At 43.1% G+C, this 25,894-nt stretch overlaps 1 protein-coding gene across 1 annotated transcript in view; it reads left to right on the forward strand.

Annotated features, from left to right (window-relative positions):
- The window catches only part of KCNH1 (potassium voltage-gated channel subfamily H member 1), a 573,175-nt gene that overhangs the window by 248,604 nt on the left and 298,677 nt on the right, over nt 1–25,894 (forward strand). Inside the window, exon 8 of the mRNA XM_030196093.1 lies at nt 17,437–17,636. Coding sequence (XP_030051953.1) covers nt 17,437–17,636 — 200 coding nt within the window. The remainder of the gene's footprint in view (nt 1–17,436; nt 17,637–25,894) is intronic.

The following is a 25,894-nucleotide window of genomic DNA, read 5'->3' on the forward strand; positions in this document are numbered from 1 at the left end:
CCCCTAAATTAGGCACCATTTATGCACTTAGCGCTATTCTATAAAGGGCGTGGATCCTGTAGCACTCGGTGCTTAAATTTTTGAGTGCCATTTATAAAATCTAATCCTAAATGCTTGTACAGTAAATATGGTGTGATATAGAAAATTATACAATTAAAGAAACAAACTTTCAAACTAAGAAAAAGAAATAAGCATCCATATCAAGTCCACAATATATTGGAGGCAGAGCTATAGAAGCATATACAAGCAATTCCTATAAGAATTAAAAGGCTAAGCAGGAGAACTGTAAAACCCAAACAAAATAAAATGTGAACATCTCTATGTGGACCCCTCCCTGTTCCATAAAAAACTCTACTGGCACAGATGACATGGGTCAATTAACAGAATAATCAAATAAGAGTATGCACTCCACTTAAAGCAGCAAACAATGAAAAAGCGGAGTGGATGAGAAAGGCAGGGAAATCTTTTATTAACAGTTCTTCAATCTGACTCGACATGGACCATGTTTCGGCGACAGGGCCTGCCTCACGAGTCTGTGACAATGCGCATGAACAATAGGTGTAGAAACAAATTAGATCTATAGCACATGAATAAATGCTTATCAAAAGTGATCTGTTGCAAATTCCCCCAGATTCTATATAGTGTGCCTTGAGTTGTGCATGCAAATCAGGTCGTATTCTGATTAGCGTATGCAACTTAATTATCTTAAAAAAACCAATCTGTGCCAATAATTGCCACTTGACAAGCAATGATTGACACTAATTTGCATTAATTAGAATTTACGCGCACAACTTTCTAAGCATATTCTGTAAAGTGATGCGTGTAAATTCTAAGATGCAGATTGGAAAATGGGGAGTGGCCATGGGCATGAATGGGCAGGTCGTGGGCGTTTCTAAAAACATCTGCACTGTTACAGAATACACCCACTCCACACCTAACTTAGGCATAGGCATTTGGCGTAAATGCCCATGACTAAATTTAGTCGTACAGGTGCTAGGCATTTGCCCCCAGATTCTACATATGGCACCTAGATTCGACGCTGAGATATGCACATAACTTAATTGGTGTAACAAATCAGCATTTTTAACAGCACTTAACAAGCAATAATGAGCACTAATTAGCAATAATTACAATTTATACATGGCTATCGCTAAGTGTATTCTATAAAGAACTGCGCCTAAATTGCAAAGTGCCCAGTTTAAAATAAACAAGTGTAGCTTAAAAGGGGTGTGTTTATAGGCATATTTATGGGAGTTTTGTGGGCGTTCCAAAATTTCCATGCATAATTACAGAATATGGGTAAGTGCACCTAAATCTACATGCATGAATTTACACCAAGTTTTTATTGGTGTAAATGGACTCGCGTAGATATAGGCACTATGGTATCAGCTAAGCATATTGTATATACCATTCCTAAATTATATAGAATACTAGCCGTTGAGCCCATAAAAACGGGCTGGTATTGGGGTTTTCCTTCCTTCCTTCCTTCCCCCCCTCCCTCCCCGTGAGGTCGCCACCGCTACCGTTCCCCCCCCCCCCCGGAGTCGCCGCCGCCGCCATCCCTCTACCCGACCCGGGCCCTCTCTCTCTCTCCGCTACTAAACTTACACATCCATTCGCCGGAACGCAGCACGCACATCAGCTGAGCTGCCATCGGCCCTTCCTTCTCTGCCTGTGTCCCGCCCTCCTGTGACATAACGTCAGCGAGGGCGGGACACAGGCAGGGAAGGAAGGGCCGACGGCAGCTCAGCTGATGTGCGTGCTGCGTTCCGGCGAATGGATGTGTAAGTTTAGTAGCGGAGAGAGGGCCCGGGGGGGGGGGAGGTAACGGTAGCGGTGACCTCAGGTGGGCGGGGGGAGTGGTATCAACCTCGGCGGCGCAGTTTCCCTCTGTGTCCCACCCTCGTCATCACGTATTGACGCGGGGGCGGGACAGAGAGGGAAGTCTCTACTGCGCATTTGCGAGTGAGTCGGTCACTCGCCGTTTATATGTTTGATGCTTAATTCTGTGCAGTTTTTTAGGCACTATATATATAGAATCTGGCCCTTGGCGGGCAAATTGCTACATGCATTTCTTCATGTGAGACTGGATCTGCAGCCGTTATATATGTGGTAGATCACTTTTAATAAGTGTTTATTCATGTGACATAGACCTAGTTTGTTTCTATACCTATTGTTCATGCATATTGTCACAGACTCCTAACGTAGGCCCTGTCACTAAAACATGGTCTGTGTCGAGTCAGATTGAAGAACTGTTAATAAAAGATTTTTTGCCTTTCTCGTCCATGCCGCTCTTTTTCTTTGCTTGCATGGGTCAACAGAAAGGACATCAGCTGAGGTTGAAAGAATATATGTTTGACAGATTTGAATTTAACAATACATTTATAGGGATATTTAAGAAAGAACAGGGCCCGAGCTGGTGAACCCCTGATCTTAATAGGAGAAATTCTCTTCTGCAGTTTTGAGTTTCTCTTGTAACATCAGGAAACATTCTTATCTTGGTATTCAAAATCAGATGATCCCTATATTTGTAGTAGAGACAAAGAAGCCAGTCACGATCAGATTTTAAAGCCAAAGAAACTAAGATAGAGTCTGAAGCCTCCAAAATAACTGAAATGTCCAGTACAGGTGGCAAAGAATTACTAGGTCTTCCATCTTTTTAGCCAGTGGTATATTTGAGCTATTGGAGGCATATATTCAGATGAAATTTTCAATACTTCAGTTAAATATTGTTTAAAAGCTTCCTGCGGAAATCGTATTGCAAGCTTTGGAAAATTAAATAAGCGTAAACTGGTTCTCCAAGATTTCAATTGTAGCTTTAAGGCTTAAATTGTCTCTAATCAGAATTATGTCCAATAGTTTTGCTTCTTCCACTTTTTTATTACAGTATTCTAAATATTGCTTTAAACCAGATATTTCAGTTTTATATTCGTGAAACTTCCTTTCATGCTCATTTACTATGGAGGACACTGCATCTCTCTTTAGGGCTAGAGCCTGACCCATAATGGCAGACCAGATGGTTTCCAGAATTTATTTATTTATTATTTATTGGGATTTATTAACTGCCTCTATGAAGAATTCACCCAAGGCAGTTCTCTGGATGCTTAAAGGATAATAAAATCTGACCTGTATTTGAGAAAGCCAGACCAACTATTTGATTCAGTAGAGAATGTGAGTTACCAAATGCCCAAATAGCAAGCCCAGAGCCCTTTTCCTTTCTAACAGTACCTGAAACAGCTGCAGTTTCTGGAGGTACTGTTTGCAGGCTCATTCCTTCTGGAGAGTCTGCTCTTTACTTTACTCCTTGGTCTGACAGACTAAGAACAACATCGGTACTCAGCTGAACACAGGGCCGTGCCTAGGGTCTCTGGCGCCCCCCTGCAGACTATCAGTTGGTGGCGGCGGCGGCCCCCCCCCCCCCCCCGTGAAAATGATCGCTCACCAATTGCCACACTGACAGGAATTGTCAGCAATATTCTTAGAAACAAATTGCTATACATTGCAAAATAAGATAGCAGATGTAAATTCTCAAAGTGGACATATTCCAAACACTAAAATGAAAATAAAATGATTTTTTTCTACCTTTGTTGTCTGGTGACTTTCTTTTTCTGATCATGCTGGCCCAGTATCTGATTCTGCTGCTATCTGTCCTCTTAACTCCGTTTCCAGGGCTTCCTTTCCATTTATTTATTTCCTCCTTTCTTCTTCATTTCTGGTCCTCAGCTTCTGCCTATTTTCTTCATCCATGTGCAGTTTTTCTCCTCTCTTCCTTTTCCCTCATTTCATCTCCTTCATCTCTCTTCCCTCCCCTCTATGTCCAGCAATTTCTCCTCTCTCCCTGAGCCCTGCCCTCCCATCCATGCTCCTCTGTCCCCTGCCCCCTCCATTCATCCTTTTCCAGCAATTCCCCTCTCTCCCTGAGCCCTGCCCTCCCAATCCATGCCCATCCATGCTCCTCTGTCCCCTGCCCCCTCCATTCATCCCTATCCAGCAATTCCCCTCTCTCCCTGAGCCCTGCCCTCCCAATCCATGCCCATCCATGCTCCTCTGTCCCCTGCCCCCTCCATTCATCCCTTTCCAGCAATTCCCCCTCTCCCTGAGCCCTGCCCTCCCAATCCATGCCCATCCATGCTCCTCTGTCCCCTGCCCCCTCCATTCATCCTTTTCCAGCAATTCCCCTCTCTCCCTGAGGCCTGCCTCTCCCATCCATGCTCCTCTGTCACCCTCCATTAATCCCTATCCAGCAATTCCCCTCTCTCCCTTCCATGACCCCCCCTCGCATCCATGCTCCTCTCTCTCCTCTCGCTCCCATGTCCCATCATGTCCCAGTTGGCCTGGCCCGCCCTCTTCTCCCCTCCCCCTTCGCATCCATGCTCTCGTCTCTCCCCTGCCCTCCCGCTCCCATTGTTCAACTGCCCGCCCTCTTCTCTCCCCCCAACATCCCTTTTCTTTTTTTTCTTTTTAAATTTACCTCCGTGGCGGTTCCGGCAGTGCAGCGTCAGTGAAGGAGGTGGCGCTCCTGATGTCTCTAGCTTTCCCTTCGCTGTGTTCCGCCTTCTTCTGACGTCAAGGAAATGACGTCAGAAGAAGGCGGAACACAGCGAAGAGAAGGCTAGAGACGTTGGGAGCGCCGCCTCCTTCACTGACGCTGCGCTGCCGGAACCGCCACGGAGGTAAATTTAAAAAGGAAAAAAAAAGAAAAGGGATGTTGGGGGGGGGGGGGGAGAAGAGGGCGGGAAGTTGAACAATGGGAGCGGGAGGGCGAGTGAGGTGAGCATGGTGCGGTGGCGCCCCCAGAGGGAAGTGCCCCCCTGCCATGCTTACCTCGCTTACCGTGTTGGCACGGCTCTGGCTGAACAGGAGCCATGCCGGCAGACCATGAAGCTCCTGGCTGCAGTGGGGGTGTTCGGCAATCCGAGCTACAGGTGACATTCATGATCATGAGTCCTTCAGTACACCTGTCTCCAAAGAGACTTGAAATGGTTGCAGGTCCCCGAATGGTCTTCGGGCTTCTCTAGGCTCTAAAAAATGATTAATAGGTCCAGACATGGGAGTAACTGGGTTGTCAGAGGGAAAGAACCAAGTTCCCCCCCCCCCCCCACCACCACCATCTTTTCTTGCCCATAGCAAAGTATTAAAGATAAGGAATCACCAGCCAGTGTTCCTGCCACCATCTTAACTGTGATAACCCCATATTCATGGAGGCAGGTTGCTTGTTGTTCATATGTATATATTAAACTATAAATATAACGAGGAGGTGATCTCCCTAATTAATTGATTATTATCTAGAAGGTAAGGAGATATCACAAAAACAAGCATCAAAATATCTGACTGAGAAAACAATCGCTGAAATAGGGTATTTAACAGAGGAGAGGCCTCGAGAAGCCCCCAGCATAACTAAAAGCTTCGGGGGCTGGGCTTCTTCATCATTGGCCAGAAAACCTCTGTAAATATGTCTGTTCTTGTCGATTTACTTTACTGATTCGCTTAATGCATTCAATTTTTTACAAATTCGCTTAGTGCATTTGGGTCCACACCAGACATTACTTAATTTTATCAGGTGTTCAAACGTGCGGGTCCTTCTTACACTTCGACCACCTCAATGGGTGGCGGTAAGTGCGCCCCCCAAAATGGCCACGTGGCAAGTGGTTCACTTGCTGCACGGCCATTTCTGTAAGAAAAGGGAAACCTGCCTTTTACCTGCTGTGGTAAAAGGGGGCCTGGGCGCGCATCAAAAACATGTCCCAACGCCAGTACAGGCCCCCTTTTGATGCAGCTTCATAAAAGGACCCCTTAGCTTTCCAAGCAGCAAGACTAGATAAAACTATTTTGAATTTTATGCTTTCTGCTTTAGATTACAAGCATTTTAGGTGCATGATTAGAAAGACATACCTGTTTAGGAAATTTGTGTTAAATTCTGTAGATTAATGATTATCGGTCGTTTATTACCTTGTCATTGCCTTTATTTTAAATTTTAAAGGGAATTTTATTTTTTGTCATAATGTAACATTGTTAATTTCTGGTAATTTCCAGATTTATTTTTTGTAATCTGTATAGAAACAAAAGTTATATGAGTGGACTATAAGATATTGTGTAATGTTATGTTATGTTATGCTAGAGAAATTCATGCAATATTTAGGTGTTTTTTGTTTGTTTTGTTTTAAGTAAGATAAGTTGAATAGATTCCAGAGGCATTATAGATAAAGGCCAATTTCTTGGGACCAAATGTGTAAAGGGAATTTTATAGATGTGGTGCTGCTGTCTACTATGTTGACAAGGTAGCAGAAGTAAGGGCATGTATGTACATAACAAGGTGAAGAACATCAGAGCTTGATTCCCATTTATGGTGATCATCGTCAGCTATCTCCTGGAAGAAAATATCACTATCCCCCCAAAAGAAGTTTAATATGGAGCCTCATAATCCACAAAATTCTATAAATGGCGCTTAAAATTGCATGTGCAAATTTGGGCGCACACACAATTTAATTGAATAATGAGCCAATTAGTGCCTATAATAATTGGATGCTAATAATCAACTATCAGTACTAATTGGCATTAATATCAATATCAATTTATACTTATAAACTGCTAATTTCCCTAACAGAGTTCACGGCAATGTACAAAGATTAAAACAACAAGACAGTCATATTTCAATTCATACAATAAAATAAACAGGGCCCTGTTTACTAAGGTGCACTAGCATTTTTAGTGTGTGCTAAAAATTAGGGTGTGCTAACAATATAGATGCCCATAGGAATATTATGGGTATCTACATGGCTAGCGCGCCCTTTGAAGTATTATAAAATCTTTAAAAACTTTACAAAATCTTAAGACTGCTCAAATAAAATGTAATGAATTCTATCTGTGAATGAGGAAGAATTCCTAGGGGTTTTGTTAGCATTTATTTCGGGGGGGGGGGGGGGGGGATTCAATGTTGAATACTTTCCAGAAGTCAATAAAATGGTAGGAATACCACGGTTTCCTATGAAAATATCAATCCTTTGGAACTATACAATGCACAGAAGTGGAGGAGAAGGAAAAGAATTCCCCCTTGTCCAATCCAGCTATACTCATTGCTTGTACTTGTTTATTTATTCAGTTATGTAAAAAAATCATTTATACACGACCTTGGCTACTGATGTGTACATTGAGGCAGATATGTGAGGTGAATACTAAGATGCATGATGCAGACCTATGATTTCTATCCTTTTCTTCTCTTTTCCCCTTTCTTCTCTATTCTTGTCTCTTTTTTTTTCACGATAAGTGCTCTTCTTGTGAAGAGATCAGAGTAAAGCAAAAGGAACCAGAGTCAATACAGTCAAGCTGTAAAACACAAATGTATTAAGATTACACTATTTAGTTATGCTTGATCTACTGTAACAGCCTAACAGAAATGCAACCCAGCCACATCACAGGGTACTCCAGTGAATATAAACAGAAAAAAGTACAGCTGAAATCAAGCAAGATAAGAAATTCTTAGATAAAGTGAAGAACATCCGAGGTAGAGATATCAGTAATTGATTAACTGAGTACAACAATAAGTCGAAACAAACAGGCTTTACAGGATAATGCTATAACTTCTCAGTCAAAAGATTTTGTATCCTGGAGGGCAAAGGTCAATTAGATAGGCTTTCTATAATCAGACAACCAGATTTCTGTAATAAAGTTGATACCATAGGATCTCTCAACAAAAAAAAAAAAAACCTCTTGTTAAAAACAGATTGAGCATTAAAATAAAAACATAGGAATATGCAAACAAGAATTAGATGGGATTGGAATAGACCTCCATAGTGGAATCAAAGATCTGGTTGCTTTCTTGGGGTTAACAAACTTTTTAAAACCTATATATAAGTGAGCGCCACCCTGTCATAAAATCAATTTCATGTGGCATAATCTGAGAACAATTGATAAAATAATTACTAGTTGTAAAAGGTCTCTGCATGTATCTAGTGCAACATTGATATGAACTGATAACAGGGATATATGAGTACTTATCATCTTGAACTAACTCCCCTAAACCAACTATCTCTAGCATACAGAGAAGACAAAATAGTAGCTACCAATGCATATAAATAAGGACAAAATAAAACAAAATAGCCAAAATCAAATAATCTTACTAAGCAATTGGTAACGACTAAGATAAGACAACATAACCCCCCAAACGCCTGTAGAGTCACCTCCGAAGATGCCCACACCAAGCACATTCGCATAAGTGACAGTCCTTTTCAAAAAATTAGTTTTACTAAAAGCAAAGTGGATTGAATTGTAGAGCAATAAAGTTGTTGGGTAAAAACGTTAATAATAGTTGCATTCATTGTAGTTTTGGGTACTTTTACTTTTTACTCAAAAAGTATTATATTAGGCAATGAGGGGCCCCTATACAAAGTGGTGGTAAGCTCAACGCGGACTTACTGCTCACTAAAAGGGGAGTACTGCTGAGCTACCAGATCAGCCTAGCGGTAGTTTCTGTCCCCTGCATGCACCATTTCTGGCGCCACAAAAATTTTTTATTTTTGTAGCATCGGTGTGTACCCAGCGGTAATTGGGCAGTGCCACATGCTGCCTGGTTACCGCTGGAGTAGCGCGGGAGCCCTTATTGCCACATCAATGGGTGGCGGTAAGTGCTCCCACCTGAAATGGGGGCACAGCAAGTGCTTCACTTCCCGCATGTCCATTTCTTTAAAAAAAACAAAAAACTTTGTCTTTTACCCACTGCGGTAAAAGGGGGCCTTGGCGCATGTCAAAAACATGCGCCAACATCACTGCAGATGCCCTTTTACTACAGCTTCATAAAGGACTCCTAACTTTTGAAGTTTTCCTTAATTACATTTTTAATGCGTTCTGTACTGTACTTTTTACTTGTACTTAAGTAGTAAAATATACATTTATTTTTACTTTTGCTTAAGTACTTCGAAGAACACTGATTATTTATGGCAGTGGTTCCTAAACTTTCTTCAGCCAAGAATCGCTGTAGCATTTGTATAAATGTACAAGACCCTTTTAGTATTTTGTGGAATGGCAGATTTTCAGTAATGTTGAACTCAGCCCACTCTCAATCCTAAAATTCTTCTTGTCTCTTATCCCCTTCTATCCCTCCTCCTCTTCTTCTTTCTTCCTATATTTTTCACTCTTTCAGCTATCTGCTTCTTCTTGCCTTTTCTATCCTTTCAACTCTTGCTTCATGTTTACCCTCTTTGCCTCTTTAACTCTCTCTGCCTCTTCACCTATTTATTTATTTATTTATTACATTTATAACCCACCTATTAACTAGGCGGGGATAATACAATACAATACAATAAGTACTTCTACCCCGCAAGGTCCCATATGAGTTCTGTGCAATTTATAATTTAAAGAAGCTGGGCATTCCCAGAAAAACTACAATTATGTCTAATAGCTGTGTATTTTTTTTTTTTACATTTTGTACCCTGCTCTTTCCCACTCATGGCAGGCTCAATGTGGCAGGCAATGGAGGGTTAAGTGACTTGCCCAGAGTCACAAGGAGCTGCCTGTGCTGGGAATCAAACTCAGTTCCTTAGTTCCCCAGGACCAAAGTCCACCACCCTAACCACTAGGCCACTCCTCCACTTGATAATACATTATTAGAATGATTTATTAAAAATATTAAAAAGATAAGCTTTAGGAGCCCTTCTAAAGGAATTATGAATGAGTTTCCTAATACTCAATGATAAAGAATTCCACCAGTAGTTGGATTGGAATAAAAATAAACCATTGAATATCATTTTCCTGCTTATAATCGAAAGATAAAAACACCTATATTGTGACCCAAATCGGGAGATAGACGTTTATCTCACAAAAACGAATAAAGCGGTATAATCGAAAGCCGAATTTGGACGTTTTCAACTGCACTCCGTCACGGATGCGGACAAAGTTGATGGGGCGTGTCGAAGGCGTGGTGAAGGCGGAACTGGGACGTGGTTATCGGCCGATCAGAGATGGGCGCCTTTCGCCGATAATGGAAAATAAATATGCGTTTTTAGCGAGAATTTAGGGCACTTTTCCTGGACCCTGTTTTTCCACGAATAAGGCCCCAAAAAGTGCCCTAAATGACTAGATGACCACTGGAGGGAATCGGGGATGACCTCCCCTGACTCCCCCAGTGGTCACAAACCCCCTCCCACCACAAAATATGCCGTTTCACAACTTTTTATTTTCACCCTCAAATGTCATACCAACCTCCATGGCAGCAGTATGCAGGTCACTGGAGCAGTTACTAGGGGGTGCAGTGGACTTCAGGCAGGTGGACCCAGGCCCCTCCCACGAATAAATGTCTTGGAGTTATTCGTTTTTGAGCTGGGCGTTTTCGGTTTCCATTATCGCTGAAAAACAAAAACGCCCAGCTCAAAAAAAGATAAACGTCCATGTTTTTCGAAAATACGGTTCGGTCCGCCCCTTCACGGACCCATTCTCGGAGATAAACGCCCATGGAGATAGGCGTTTCTGTTCGATTATGCCCCTCTTTGTAGACTACTTGTTTTGGGCTTGGATATATTAACAATAAAGGAAGTCAGTCAGACAGAGCCCTATTCTTGTAAGTTGGATTAAAAAGCTTGCCAAATACTCTGAAGAGAAACATGGAGAATGAAAAAGGTCATGGTGCACAGTTTTAAAATAATGCAGGCTCAGCAGCAATGGAGAAGCCGATTCAAACCTGGATGATATCAACTGATCCGCTGTATTCTGCGGCAGCTGCAGTTTTTAATCAATCCTTCAGTTAGTCCTGTAGTGTTATAATTATCAATATTTCAGATGATAGTAGTGTTTGGGCAACGTTTGAAGGTGGTGAAATTAGGGCTGGATCTGATCCTTCTCAGTTTCCTCACTGTATAACATACCTTGCTCATCACCAATTTGATATGTGGCTTGATTGTAAGGTGTTCGTCGAAAATTACACCAAGAATTATCGATTGTTTTTCCAAAGTGAACCTAATGTCATTTATTATTAGAGTTTTTGTGAAACAAGGTTTGAAAGAGTTTCCAAAAACTAAAAAATTACCCCCCCCCCCCCCCCCCCCCCGTTTACTAAGCTGTAATAGTGGCTGCCGCATGGCAATGCCGACACAGCCGACATGGAGGGTTAGTTTCTTCATAGTTTAATTTTAATTCAAGGCTGCAGTCCATCCAGTAAGAATTTCTGTTCCCTTCTTGATTTGTTGGGAAATATCAGATGTAGCATCAACAAAGAGTTTAATAACTGCTACATCATCAGCATAGATATAAACATTTTGCAAAAGCACATGAAGCACGTTTTAGTAAAAATAATTAGGGCAGCTGTCGAAAACAGAGTATGAAGAGGCATGTTTTATTTTTTTCAAAAGAGAAACTAATTCAGTTGAATTAGGAATACGTGAAGATGTTCAATTTCTGTCAGATATTATTTCTTCAGAATGATCCATATTATGATTAAGAAATACTGATGGAATCATTGAATGTTGTTTTAGAGGAAATCTAATTTTCTCAATTTTAGTTTTTAAAAACGTTGCTAAATTATCAGAGGATGGAGTGGAGTTATTTTTTTTTCCAAATAGATCTGATGATGTTATTATTTTGTTAACCAGTTGATACAACTTCTTTGTATCCAGATTCTCATCTCCAAATATCGATGTAAAATATGTTCGTTTTGATTGTCTAAGATGCCAGTTATTTCTAGCCCTTGTCTTAATATCCTTATCTTGATCTGTGTTTTAAAACACAGATAATAATATAAATACAAAGAGCTAAATATGAAAAAAACAGACAAGATAAAATAAAATAACATAATGCAGTTTATTCATCAAATATAAGCCTGAATAAACAGGTGCACTGTCACTCTTTTTTAAAATTCTGATATGAAAACATGCAAACAGTTCCAGGCAGTCTATTCTATGAAAGCCTAGATGAACAAATGCAGTCGCACCCTTTTCTTAAATTCCGAAATGGATGACAGCATCCAAATATTTCCAGGTAGTTTCATCTTTTGTTTCTCACTCTTTCTAACCCTCCAAAATCCATTCTCATTACCCCCCCCCCCCCCCACTACCACCACCACCATTCAGTATTTTAACTTTTCTTTCTTTCTCTTGAAGACTGTGGTACCTCTTTATTTGTGATATGCCATCCCAACCATACATGTTCTACCATTCACCTTCTTCTCTCCCATGGTGTCTTCTCCTCCTCTGTTCCTTAGTATGGGTCACTGATGTTCCTCCTCTATCTGCTTACTGTGCATAACTGCAGGATTTCTGTAGTTTATAGTTTAATAGACCGTTCTAGCTGACAAAACAGTATAGAGCGGTGTACAGACTGAAAATAAAAGAAATTGGAAAAGAACTCCATTGTTTTAATAGGAAAGTTCAACAGCCACACTAGAACAGAAAAGAATAGAGGGAGGGATATAGAATGGGGAAGGGGGGTGTTGAAGGAGAGGTTAAGGACTCCTGCTGAGAGTGCCGAACTAGCCAATCAGCCTGTCTGTCAAAAGCCTGCTCGAATAGCCAAGCCTTCAAGGAAGATTTAAAAGTCTTGAAGGAGGGTTCAGCACAGAAGGAAAGAGAAAGGTTGTTCCATACATGAGGGGCAAGAAAGAAAAATGCACTGTTCCTAGTGGCTTCATAGTGAGCCATTGTAGGACCAGGAAGGACCAAGCGGTGATCGTTTAGGGAATGAAGAAGGCGGGAAGGGGAATAGGGGATAGTGAGGCGAACAAGATAATCCAGAACACCAAACTGGAAAGCATGAAATGTTAGAATTAGGATTTTGTAAGTAATGCGTTGCTTGATAGATAAGCTGCCACCTGGGGCGGATCACTGCTGCGTACCCCCTGGGTGCAACACACCCCCTCCGGCGCATCGCCTCTCCCCCTGGGTGCATTGCTCTTACCTCCTGGGGGTGCTGGGAGCAGCCACGTGGCTGTCAGCTCTGCTGGTTCCCTGCCCTGGAACAGAAAGTAACATCAGAAGAAGCAGGGAGCCGGCAGAGCCGACAGCCGCACGGCTACTCCCTGCACCCCCATGCAACGTGCAAACGGGGCAGACCACACCCACCACCCTGCCCTTGGTATGCTACTTCTGCTTCCATAGAGGGATGGTGTGATCTGAATGGTGGGCATGACATAATAGTCTGATCGCGGTGTTTTGTAGCATTTGTCATTTTTTTAACGATGATTGCGGTATACCTGAATATACAATATTACAGTAGTCTAACCGGAAACTGAAGAAAGAGAGTAGTAGTGAATGATAATCTTGAAAGCTGGGCACATGGGCATCCATATAAGGCGATGCACATTTTCCAACGGTTATTCACTGAGAAACATGGCTCTCAGACGCGAGCCAAACTTCAGCGACGCTGAAAGCTTGTGCCTGGTGCACCTTTGCCTAAAGCACCAGCGCACTCTTTTTATGCACCACCACCACCTGCCCCCCAGGACTGTCTATTCAAGCCTGGTGTCAAATAAGAGACAGGTTGGAAAGGTAAGTGTTTGCTTCCCCCCCCCCCAGGCTATCAGGTCCCCCTCCTGTAGCTACACATATAAGAGCTCCCTCAGCAATGTAAGCACTAACTGTAGTCTGCATTCAAGGGTAATCAGTGGTATGTGCATATTCACATTCATTAATAGAATCTATGTACTAGAAAGGAAAACTATTCCCACATCCCTACAATACTGCACACAATGGTACTCTGTCCTCATGTCCACCTCAATGATATCACCTGTACCATGTAATGTCCCCCCCCCCCAATCAGTGTTGTGTGTCTCTCCTATTTGATTTCCAAATGAATTTGTGTGCTGAAGGCAAGAAGAGCCATCCCCTGACTCCTGGTGTACAAACTTATATCTTGCAGAAGATTTGGCATTCGAGTCCCTGAGGTGCAGGTTCCACAGAATAAAGCGGGAGAGCCCTGACATGATAAGAACAGTGCGACAGCGCCTCAGGGCTCGACGTAAATATTATAAACATGGCACCTGTAGTCATTTGTAAATGTATTTATTTAATAATGCAAATGTCGTGTACAATATCAGTTTCCATGTGGCTAATAGGCAACTAGTAAGTCATAACACCTCTGTCCCAGATCAAGGCCTGAGGTTGCAGCTACCCTCCCATGAGTGTGGCTACAACTTCCAACTAACCTCCTCTGAGATGACATGCCTCACTTCTGTGTCCCCATTTCTGGGGTGGATACTGTTTCAGGGTATTCCTGCCTGAGGTCCTACTCTTAGTGGATGCCATTGCCTCATATTAAAGTTATGTGCCCCCCAAACCCCCCCCCCCCAAAAAAAAAAAAAACTGGTCAGCCAACCATAGTCACAAATCATAATGCAAACATGCTGCTGACCAATGAGTGTGGTCTGCCAACACATCCTGTATACTCTGTGTCAGACCAGCTTCCAGGGTTCCCTGTCATGTCATCTCATGCATCTCACACCCCATGGGTATAGCCCAGGGCTCACCACACCTTTCTCTATCTCCCACCTCAGGCCAGCCAGCTCCTGCACTATGCAAGCCATGTTGGATGTGCGGATCTCAAAGACAATCCTTTTACATACACAGGGCGGCAGCAGCAGGAGGAGGAGGAGGCCACAGCACCAGTGGCGCAGGAGGAGGAGGTGGAGGAGGAGGCTGAGCAGCAGCAGGAGGAGGAGGAGGAGGCTGAGCAGCAGCAGGAGGAGGAGGACCAATGGGCAAATATACCTCCTCTGGAGGAGGAGGAGGAGCACCCACCAGCTCCAGCAACACCACCACCACCTATAGACAACAGTGCCGCAGTACTGCAACTCCTGCAGCAACTGGTTGCTGTAGTCAACCAGTTGCTGCTGGAGGTGGCAGCACTGCGGCACTCTGTTGAGGACCGCCAGCAGACACATAGCTTATATCCAATGTAGGATCACAGCTTAATTTCTTATAATAATAACAGTGGCTCTACTTCTGTCCGCTGGCTTTATAACAATGCTGTTATCATTCCTCAGTTGTTTGATCGCATTGTTTTCTTCTCTTGTTATATTATAATATGCCTTTTTTTTGCTGTTCTAACTTCCTAATGTCATCCTTAACTAATTTCTCAAATGTGTAGGTTAGAGGATTAGTGTTGCTGGGGGGCTGCCACATGCTGTTCTTCCTAACGATAGATAAATCAACATTGCTTGCTGTATTTGTGGAAAAATAATCTAATATTTTCAATTTTATAGTATACTTATGGAGGTCAACTCTAGTATTAAAAGCATTGAATTGAGGTGGGACCTTCTCAAGATAGTTATAACGTTACTTAATGGTTCTGATAGTTTGGATGGAACTGGTGGTTTATGTAAGCCTGGTATATCCTCCCTCTTCCTCTTCCTCTCCCCCTCCCTCTCTCTTTGCATTGGAACGGTCCTCTGTGGGAGTGGGGTAGATCTGATCTTACCATTTACACTCATTTGTTTCAATTTTTCCTGGGTGTTGGTAGTACCCCACCCCAGGTTTCATACCTTAAGGAAAGTGACAGGATTACTGCTATAACAATATCATAATTAGCTCACCAGACATTTTATATGTACATTTCTATATATCTAAGTTACTATGCATTTTTTTATTTAAGTATTATTTATTTACTTATCTATTTGATACTTATGTATATGATTTTATGTATATTTTAATTTATGTATCTATATTTTTATGTTTATTACTATTGTATCGCCTCGGAAGCAGCCCTACAGGGTGAAACACGGCCATGTCGGGCACTCTTTTACCTGCATTTTACAATAAAGGTTGTCATTCATTTTTCAACATGCCTGCTTCTGCATCTTCCATTCTACTGGGACTAATGGACCGCTTTCCCACCTGCTTTTAAAACAGGGTTTATTCATGAAAAATGCTGCATAAAACTACTGCCGAAATGATTTGGTGATGAGCCTTTTGAAAACTGCCTGCCCTATGTGCAGGTATAATGATGTACATTCAGGGCAATTCTATAACCTAGGTGCTCACATGTATTTGCAGGTAAATTTTTAGAATACTATCATGTGTGTGCATATAGTCCTAAGTGCCAGTCTGCAAATATCCATTTAACTTACATTGCACATATTTGCAAAGGGGCACACGAAGGGGCAGGATATCGACAGGCTGCCACTTATGTGTGTAACGTACAGAATAGTGCAAGTTATGTGATTCCCTGCCACACCTAGGCACATGCATTGACACAAGTTCTGTGGCTGGCATGTTAATTTCTGGTTACACTAGCATTCTATAAGGGAAAGAAGGTGCCTACTTTCCTTTATAGAATAAGTTCCTACCGCATACCCTCAGGGCATCTAGTTGGAGGCGCCCATATATAGAATTGTCCTCATAGGGGTAATTCTATGAAAAAGGTGCTAACATTTATGTACTGAAATTATTAGAATACCAACATATGCATGCATCTAAGTGGTATTCTATGAATACGGGCATATTTTACATATGGTGTATTTTACAAGTGGGCATACACAAGGATGGAGACTGAGCTTACTGTGGCTGGGATTCACATTTATGCATATAATATAGAATACTATAAGTTAGTTGCACATCTCCAGCATTTAGATGTGAGCATTTACACTGACTCTATAGCTGGCATAAGTACTTGTGTTTAACCTCATACGCATGTGTATACCCAGTTAGGCTAATATTCTATAAAAGAAATTAGATGCCTACTTTCCTTTATAAAATGGATGCCACCAATGCTCCACCCAGCACTGTACCCCCTAAGCTGAGCAGGAGTCCTCTGTCTACAGTCCTGCCAGTGGGGGGGGGGGGGGGGGGGGTGCTGTTTCACTATCACATTTTCAATAGTGAGGGACAGGCAAGTTCTGCAGGACTCCAGGGAACCTGCTTGTCTGTAGTGATTGAAAACACAATATTGAAGCACTGCCCCCCACTGGCAGCAAAGGAGTTGGAGGACGCCCACTTAGCTTAGAGGGAACAGTGCCCCATAGGTTAACCGTATGGGTTGTACCACAGAAAGATGGTATATCAAAACCTTGACCCTTTGACCCTGCCTATGTATATGGCTACCTGTAAAATAAGTGCAATTGAGATATGTGCGTATTTAGAGAATAGTGTTTAGGCAGATTTTTCTCATTCATACATGTATGTGCAGACATTCACATGTATACATTGGTATTCTAATCATTTATATGCGTAATTGGCACATAAATAGTTTATGTTTTTTGGTTTATTTCAATTTGCTATACCACCCTTCCTACAGGAATCATAGGACAGTGTGCAATCAAATAAAATCAGTTAAAATACAGTAAGGCAAGGAACGCCAATTATTATATGACAGCAGCAATCATTCAGTGAAATGGAAAGGATAAAAACAAACCAAAAAAATGTTGACAGCCGCTTTATAGAAATACCCCAAAATGTGAATTTTTGTGTATTAATGTATTCTCATTACTGTGCTACATTATTGTTTGTTTACTGTTTATTACAGCTCTTCTTTATGCAACAATTTTTGGTAATGTGACAACCATCTTCCAGCAAATGTATGCCAACACCAATAGGTATCATGAGATGCTGAACAGTGTTCGGGATTTCCTTAAGCTCTACCAGGTGCCTAAAGGTCTGAGTGAACGTGTTATGGATTATATTGTTTCCACGTGGTCCATGTCAAGGGGCATAGATACTGAAAAGGTAAGAAAATAGAAAGGCAGGTCTTTCTTAAAAGCTTTTGCCAGCATCCCACCAACCCAGTTGGTTTTAGCAGAGTCTTTTGGCTGTTTTGACATTTTTAGGTTTCGTATTAATATTGGCTTGTGATGAAAACACAAAGCATCGACTGAGCCCTAAGAGATTTCACGTTGCTGTAAACATCTTGTTGATTATTTTCCTGTCAGTTTTAATTAAGTTTGCTCCTGATTTGAAATCACAAAACATTCAAGACTTGGCAGGCCGGCGTTCTGCACTGTAATACTTGCTTCTTCAGGACATGTCATTGTGACTCTGTGTCCTACTGACAAACTCACCATCTGAAGATTTGCCAGTCACCTCAGTAATGGACTAGTGAAACTGGAGGCGAGATCACAAAACAGAGAAGCAAATTTTGGTTCCAGAAAATAGTATCTACAGATTTAAAAGGGAAGGGCCCAGTAAATTGCAGGTACACAGAGAAGCTTATTCTGGTACTGTACTATGAAAAGCATTGGGCCAGACCCATTCGAAAAGATTTTTCTGTATAGCTGTTACACTTATTCACTGATCTCTAAATTCTCAGTAGCAGTATGGGGAAAATTCTATAAAATTAGGTGCCCGAGGAGGTGTGGTGAGAACTTATTTTATACCAACACCTAGGCACCAGTTTAAAGCATAGGACGTAATCAGGGCCGCCGAGAGACTGGGCCTGGCCGGGGCAAGGCCGCCCCCGCCGCCCCGCCCCCCGAGGTCGTCGCTGCCGCCGCCGCTCCCCCTCCGTCCACCACTGGGCCGGGCCCCCCTGAATTCAAATCATAGCGCCTCACCTCGACCTCGCGCCGTGTGAAAGAAGCGCAGCAGCAGCAATCTGCAGATCGCCTCCCTTCGGGCCTTCTCTCCCTGTGTCCCGCCCTCGGTGGTGGATGGAGGGGGTCGGGTGGAGGGGACTGCGGCACCGGGCCCCCCTTGGAGGCCCAGGCCCGGGGAATTTTGTCCCCCCTGCCCCCCTCTCAGCGGCCCTGGACGTAATCCAAATATGGTGGAATATTGGTCTTTTTTGCATGGGCTGATTTCAGTAAAATGTGCTCAAAATTCATCGCTAAGTGCAATTCTATAAAACACATGTACCCTTTATAGAATCGTGCTTAGCACTGATTCCGGTGCCCAACTTTAGGCATCAGACTTACGACTGCTGAAACCTGGTGTAAATGCTGGTGCAGGCAGTATTCTATAATTCCATGTATAACTTTTTGGAATGCCCTGAAACGCCCATGGCCACGCCCCCTTTTGAGCTGTGTGCTAGTAGTTAGGTGGCATGCGTTACAGCAGACTGCGAAGCTAGATGCGCACACAAATTGTAATAATTGCCAATTAACATCAATAATCAGTTATTAGCATCCAGTTCTGTCTCTGGCTCTCATGATAAGGTGAATTATCAAGTGGAATTAATAAGAAAACCTGTAGTTTTAATTATGCCTCATTAAGACACTATAGTGCAAATTAAATCACACTGAAATTAGTTCTGTTTTCAGTTGTATTTTTTTTAACTTCCTTTTTATCTGCTGCGGTAAAAGGGGGCCTCTGCGTGCATGAAAAATGCATGCTGACACCAGCACAGGCCCCCTTTTGCTGAAGCTTGGTAAAAGGGGCCCTAAGATGGCAGGTATATGTAGGAGATATATGTACAAACGTTCTATCACCCTTACCAGTTCATAAATGTTGAAGTCCAAGCTCTATTAATTTTGCTTTTGTATGAAATCTCTAGAATGTCTTTTAATGAATAAACCATGCCATCACTTCCACACCCCTGCACCGCTGTCAGATTTAGCAGTTGAAATTAGTCAACCTTCCATAAGAAGAGTACATTTTAAGGAGCGAGTTTCTTTATAAAATAAACTCTTCAAATATTCTACAAATTGTAGTATATTGTTCGGCCTAGACTTATATGTATGTGCATATGTGAACTACTAGCAAAATAAAAATCAGCATCATTTTTATCTAGGAAGCATTTTTAAATGGATGCTGATTAGAACTGGATAAAAGCAAAATATTAACAATAGTAATAAAAACTGCCTTCTCCCCTCAGGCTTTCTGTAGTAACATTTCCTTAGATTTATTGCCACAGAGTCTAACAATTTCAGACTCACATTAACCCATTACAATTACCTGTTTTATTGAATTTTATAAATGTATCAGTGATTTGAATTGTCGGTACAGAATTTTCTTTACTTTCTTTTTACCTTGGATTGAATACATTTTGGTCGATGTTCAAAATGATTTAACTGGCCCCTGACTGGTTATATTGCTTGTTTGGGGCTATAGGTTAATTTTCAGCGGCACTTAACTGGTTACCACCACTGAAAATTAGCGGTTAGCACCTAAGTGAAAACTGGCTGTTTTGGGGGTTTTCTAGGGGCAGACTAAGCAGTTGGCCGGTTAAATACCGATATTCAGCTCTTAACTGACCAGGATAACCACACGAATGGGACCACACAAAACAGAGTCCTGTCTTTATGTGGCAACTCATGGCCCATTAAGTGCTGAATATCGACTTAACTGACTATGGGGCCCTTTTATAGAGTGGTGGTAAAGTCAACGTGGGCATACCGCTCGCTCTTTCAGACTGCCGCCGGCCCAATGCGGCCACCAGCGATAGTCCCGCCATGAGCATGCGCTATTTCCGGGGGGGAAAAAGAAAACCCCTGGAAATAGCTTGTGGCGGTAATCAGGCATTGCCACGTGCTGCCCGGTTATTGCTGGGTTAGCATGGGAGCCCTTATTGCCACCTGAATGGGTGGTGGAAAGGGCTCCCCATTGCACCGCATGGCCATGTGTGCTGGGAACGTTTTTACCTGCTGTGGTAAAAAGGGCCCTGGCGCACAGGAAAAACGGCCTCCATGCTAGTGCAGGGCCCTTTTTCCTGCAGCTTGGTAAAAAGGGCCCCTATGTACTAGCCAGCTCTGCATAAACCAAATATTCAGTGCCGCAACTCAGACAATGTCCGGCCTTGAATATCCGGGAATAAGATAAGCAGTGGTCAGGAAAACGCTCACCGCCGCCGGCTGAATTTTAACTCCATTATTACTAAACTTCTGCAGTTTGTTCAGGTATGAGGCAGGGAAGGAGGAGTAACAAAATCGGACTAGTTACTTTTTTTCTTAGTACCTCACTGTATGGAATCATCAGAATGAGATGCTGATGGAAGAAGCAGGTCACTCCCAAAGGCAGAGCTAAAAAATAGTTTAAGCAGTGGAAATGGTATATTGTAATAAGAAAAAGTATCATGGGGGTGATTTTTCTTGTGAATATGGCAATATGCTGAGTTAATTTACATTATGGGGCCAATATTCAAAGTGATTTAACCGGGTAGGAGAAGCTCCTGCCCACTTAAATCGCTTGTCGCCGCCTACCCGTCCCCACTGATATTCAGTAGCACTAAAGTGGGCAGTGCTGCTGAATATCGCCTCTGACCACCACCAGAAAAAAGGGGCAGGTCAGTGGTGCTATATGGGGCAGTGTTAGGGAGAAACCCAGGGTTATGCGGGTACCAGTACTATTCAGTGCCAGCACCCACATAGCTGTTTACTACGGCACATTAGCGTTTTTAATACGCCTATGATTAGCGTGCGTGCTGTGTAGGCACCTTTAGGGATATTGTAGGCACATACATGGTTAATGTGCATACATGGTTAACGCACGTTAAAGACGCTAACACGCCTATAACATGGCTTAGTAAACAGGGCCATAAGTGGCCAAATTTAGGACAGCTTAAAAGCTGTCCTAACTTTGGCCAGCCTTGCTATGCAGGTCCTGGCACTGAATATCGGTCCAAGATGGCATAACTTTTTTTCATTATTTAAAAAGAATGACCCCCGAGCCCCCTCCCACCCCTGATAATGACATTCTTTTCTTCCCCCTCCCCCAACCCGCAGCATGAACCCCAACCCCAGGGGACCCCCAGCCATTCAGGTGGGCCCTCCCCCCGGACCTACCTGTAGCCCTGGTAGTCCATGGTAGTCATTGGGAGCAGAAGCACAGGCCCCTCGCTCCTGCCCCTTGTGACCGTTGAATGAAAATGGCTGCCATGGTCATGAATAATAATGGATGCCCGCATATCCCCCAATATTCAATGCCGGTGCCCGGACATGGCCCGGCACTGAATATCAGGGATAATTTAGCTGGTAACAATCAGCATTTAATAAAATGCTGATTGCTGCCAGTTGAATATTGGGGGGGAGTACGCATTTTAGCTTCAGTGAATAGTTCTATAATTTTTATTTTGATTATTTGCTTTAATGTATACATATAATCCACCTTGAAAGTTTGGTTCATATGGACCAAAAGTGAGTAAATTGAATTGTGTATTTTCATTTTAAAATGAATAATAAAGCTAGCTTGAAGAAGATGCTGAAAGCCAGTGATACAGTATTGATGCATGAAATCCAGTGCTAGAAAACAAAACAAATTACAATGTTAGCAGAAAGATGAAATGATAAATGATGAAAAAAAACCTATTGCATCTACCTATTACTGTTGCATATAGTAATTTACTACAATGCTGGCTCTTTAAAATATCTCTATCCACTGGACCCTGCCAATTTCCCCAGGGTTGCCAGACCAATTTCTGATAGGATCCATCTAGTTCTGAGGAGATACAGCTAGTTGCCTTGGCAACTCCCAGCAAATCTGCAAGATGACCATGAATTGCCCAATGCTTTAGGAATATCAGACTCTAGTATCAATGGCCACAGATTAGTCTAGTTTTCAGAATAGTCAAAGTATATAAATGTAACATAAATTAGAACAGCCAATAGAAAATAAAGTTCATGACCATTCACATGAAATATTATGGAAGCAAGATCAACTTGATGTTCTTGATGACCAAAGTTTTTATCCCCTGGATTTATAGGTCAGAACTGTTCACATTAGAATGACAATGGGGAATGACAATGGGGATATACCTGCAGATCCTACAGGGATTTTCCACAGGGAGCAGCGGCAGCCAAAAAAGCAAACAGGATGCTAGGAATTATTAGGAATGGATTCAAAATAAGACCAAGAATATTATAATGCCTCTGTATTGCTTCATGGTGCGACCTCACCTTGAGTATTGCATTCAATTTTGGTCGCCATATCTCAAAAAAGATACAGCAGAATTAGGAAAGGTTCAAAGAAGAGTGATCAAAATGATAAAGGGGTTGGAACTGCTCTTATATGAGGAAATGCTAAAGAGGTTAGGGCTCTTCAACTTGGAAAAGAGACGGCTGAGGGAGGATATGATTAAGGTCTATAAAATCCTGAGTAATGTAGAATGGGTAGAAGTGAATCAATGTTTCAAAAAGTACAGGAGACTCAATGAAATTACATGGAAATACTTTTAAAAGAAATAGAAGGAAATATTTTTTCACTCAAAGACTAGTTAATCTCTGGAACTCACTGTTGGAGGATGTGGTAACAGTGGTTAGCGTATCTGGGTTTAAAAGGAAAAGTCCATAGTCCATTATTGAGATAGACATGGGGAAGCCACTGTTTGCCCTGGGATTGGTCGCGTGGAATGATGCAAATAATTGGGTTTCTGCCAGTTATTTGTGGCCTGGATTGCCTTCTGTTGGAAGCAAGATACTGGGCTAGATGGACCATTGGTGTGACCCAGTATGGCTATTCTTATGTTCTTATATGGAGCCACCTAATTTTAGGCAGCAGGAATGTATATAAATGGGACATTCTAGTCATTTACACATGTAAGTGGCCACTTCCATGTGTAAATCACCTCTTGTTGCATACCAGCTTGTGGGAATGTGAATGCCATGTTTGATGGAGGGTAACTAGAATATAATCCACTGCTGGAACCAGGATCACTGCTACCTAATAGAAGCTCATACTAATATACTCCAATCCTGTAGTACACTAACTATCCTGCTTATTTTCGAAGGAGAAAGGTGTCCATCTTCCGACACAAATCAGGAGATGGGCGTCCTTCTCCTAAGGTCGCCCAAATCGGGATAATCGAAAGCCGATTTTGGGTGTCCTCAACTGCTTTCCGTTGCGGGGATGACCAAAGTTCAAGGGGGCGTGTCAGCAGTGTACTGAAGGTGGGATGGGGGCGTGGTTAACAGATGGGCGTCCTCAGCCGATAATGGAAAAAAGAAGGGCGTCCCTCATGAGCATTTGGCCAACTTTACTTGGTCCATTTATTTTCACGACCAAGCATCAAAAAGGTGCCCGAACTGACCAGATGATCACTGGAAGGAATCGGGGATGACCTCCCTTGACTTCCCCAGTGGTCACTAACCACCTCCCACCCTGAAAAAAACAACTTCAAAAACTTTTGTCTTTTTTTTTTGGAGTATGCAGGTCCCTGGTGGGGGGGAGGTATGTGTGTGTCAGCGGAGGCATAAGGAAGGCGTGGACGTCCTTCTTTCAAACATTTTGGACGTCCTCAACTGCCCCACAAAGGGATGCCCAAATTTCAAGGGAGTGGAGTAGAGTGGAGGAGTGGCAGAGTGGCCTAGTTGTTAGAGCACTGGTCTTGCAATCTAGAGGTGGCCAGTTCAAATCCCACTGCTGCTACTTGTGATCCAAAATCCAAATAAATAAATAAAGAGGGTGTTGGAGGCATAGCAAAGGCATGGATGGGCGTCCTTCTCTCAGGGTTGCCCAAATCGGCATAATCAAAAGCTGATTTTGGGTGTCTCCAACTGCTTCCTGTTGCGGGGACAACCAAAGTTCCTGGGGGCGTGTTAGAGGTGTAGCAAAGGTAGGACTGGGGCATGCCTAACAGATGGGTGTCCTCAAGCGATAATGGAAACAAGAAGGGCATCCCTGATGAACACTTGGCCGACTTTACTTGGTCCTTTATTTTTTTACGACCAAGCCACAAAAATGTGCCCTAAATGACCATATGACCACCTGAGGGAATCAGGGATGACCTCCCCTGACTCCCCCAGTGGTCACTAACCACCTCCCACCCCGAAAAAAAACAACTTTAAAAGCTTTTGTCTTTTTTTTTTAGAGTATGGGTGAAGCAGGGCCGTGCTGATGCGGTAAGAGGGGTAAGCACCGCAGGGTGGCGCCCACCTCTGGAGGGCGCCGCCACGGTGCTTACCCTCGCCCCACGCCACCGAGGCCTTTAAATCTTTTACCTGGTCGCAGCAGCGTCAGTGAAAACGCTGCCGACGTCTCCCTTCTCTTGCACTCATTGGTTCCCTCAGTGTCCCGCCTTCTTCTGACGTCAGAAGTAAAAGATTTAAAGGCCCCAGGGCGCGGAGGAAAGAGCAGAGAGGCATGGATGGGAGGGCAGAGAGACTGGCATGGATGGGAGGGCATGGATGGGAGGACAGAGAGGCATGGATGGGAGGGCAGCAGCAGGGCCCAGGGAGAGGACAAATTGCTGGAAGGGGAGGGGAGAGAGGAGGATTGCTAGCTATGGATGCAGCAGGGAAGGGCAGACAGGGACAAGGATGGACATGGGGGCCCAGGGAGAGGACAATTTGCTGGAAATGGAGGGGAGGGGAGAGAGGAGGATTGCTGGCTATGGATGGAGGAGGGAAGGGCAGAGAGGGACAAGGATGGACATGGGGGCCCAGGGAGAGGACAAATTGCTGGAAATGGAGGGGAGGGGAGGAGGATTGCTGGCTATAGATGGAGGAGGGAAGGGCAGAGAGGGACAAGGATGGACATGGGGGCCCAGGGAGAGGACAATTGCTGGAAATGGAGGGGAGGGGAGAGAGGGACAAGGATGGACATGGGGGCCCAGGGAGAGGACAATTTGCTGGAAATGGAGGGGAGGGGTGAGAGGAGGATTGCTGGCTATGGATGGAGGAGGGAAGGGCAGAGAGGGACAAGGATGGACGTGGATGGGAGGACAGGACCCAGGGAGAGAGAAGAAATTGCTTTAGATTGTAAGCTCTCTTGAGCAGGGACTGTCCTTCCCCATGTTAAACTTGTACAGCGCTGCGTAACCCTGGCAGCGCTATAGAAATGCTAAGTAGTAGTAGTAGTAGTAGAAATGGATATATAGAGCAAGAAATGAAGAAGAAAGGAGGAAAGTAAAGAAATAAATGGAAAGGAAGCCCTGGAAATGGAGTAAAGAGGACAGATAGCAGCAGACTCAGATACTGGGCCAGCATGATTGGAAAAATAAAGTCACCAGACAACAAAGGTAGAAAAAAAATCATTTTATTTTCATTTTAGCGTTTGGAATATGTCCACTTTGAGAATTTACATCTGCTATCTTATTTTGCAATGTATAGCAATTTGTT

This window comes from Microcaecilia unicolor, chromosome 3 (assembly GCF_901765095.1).
Source record: "Microcaecilia unicolor chromosome 3, aMicUni1.1, whole genome shotgun sequence".
NCBI classification, from domain to species: domain Eukaryota; kingdom Metazoa; phylum Chordata; class Amphibia; order Gymnophiona; family Siphonopidae; genus Microcaecilia; species Microcaecilia unicolor.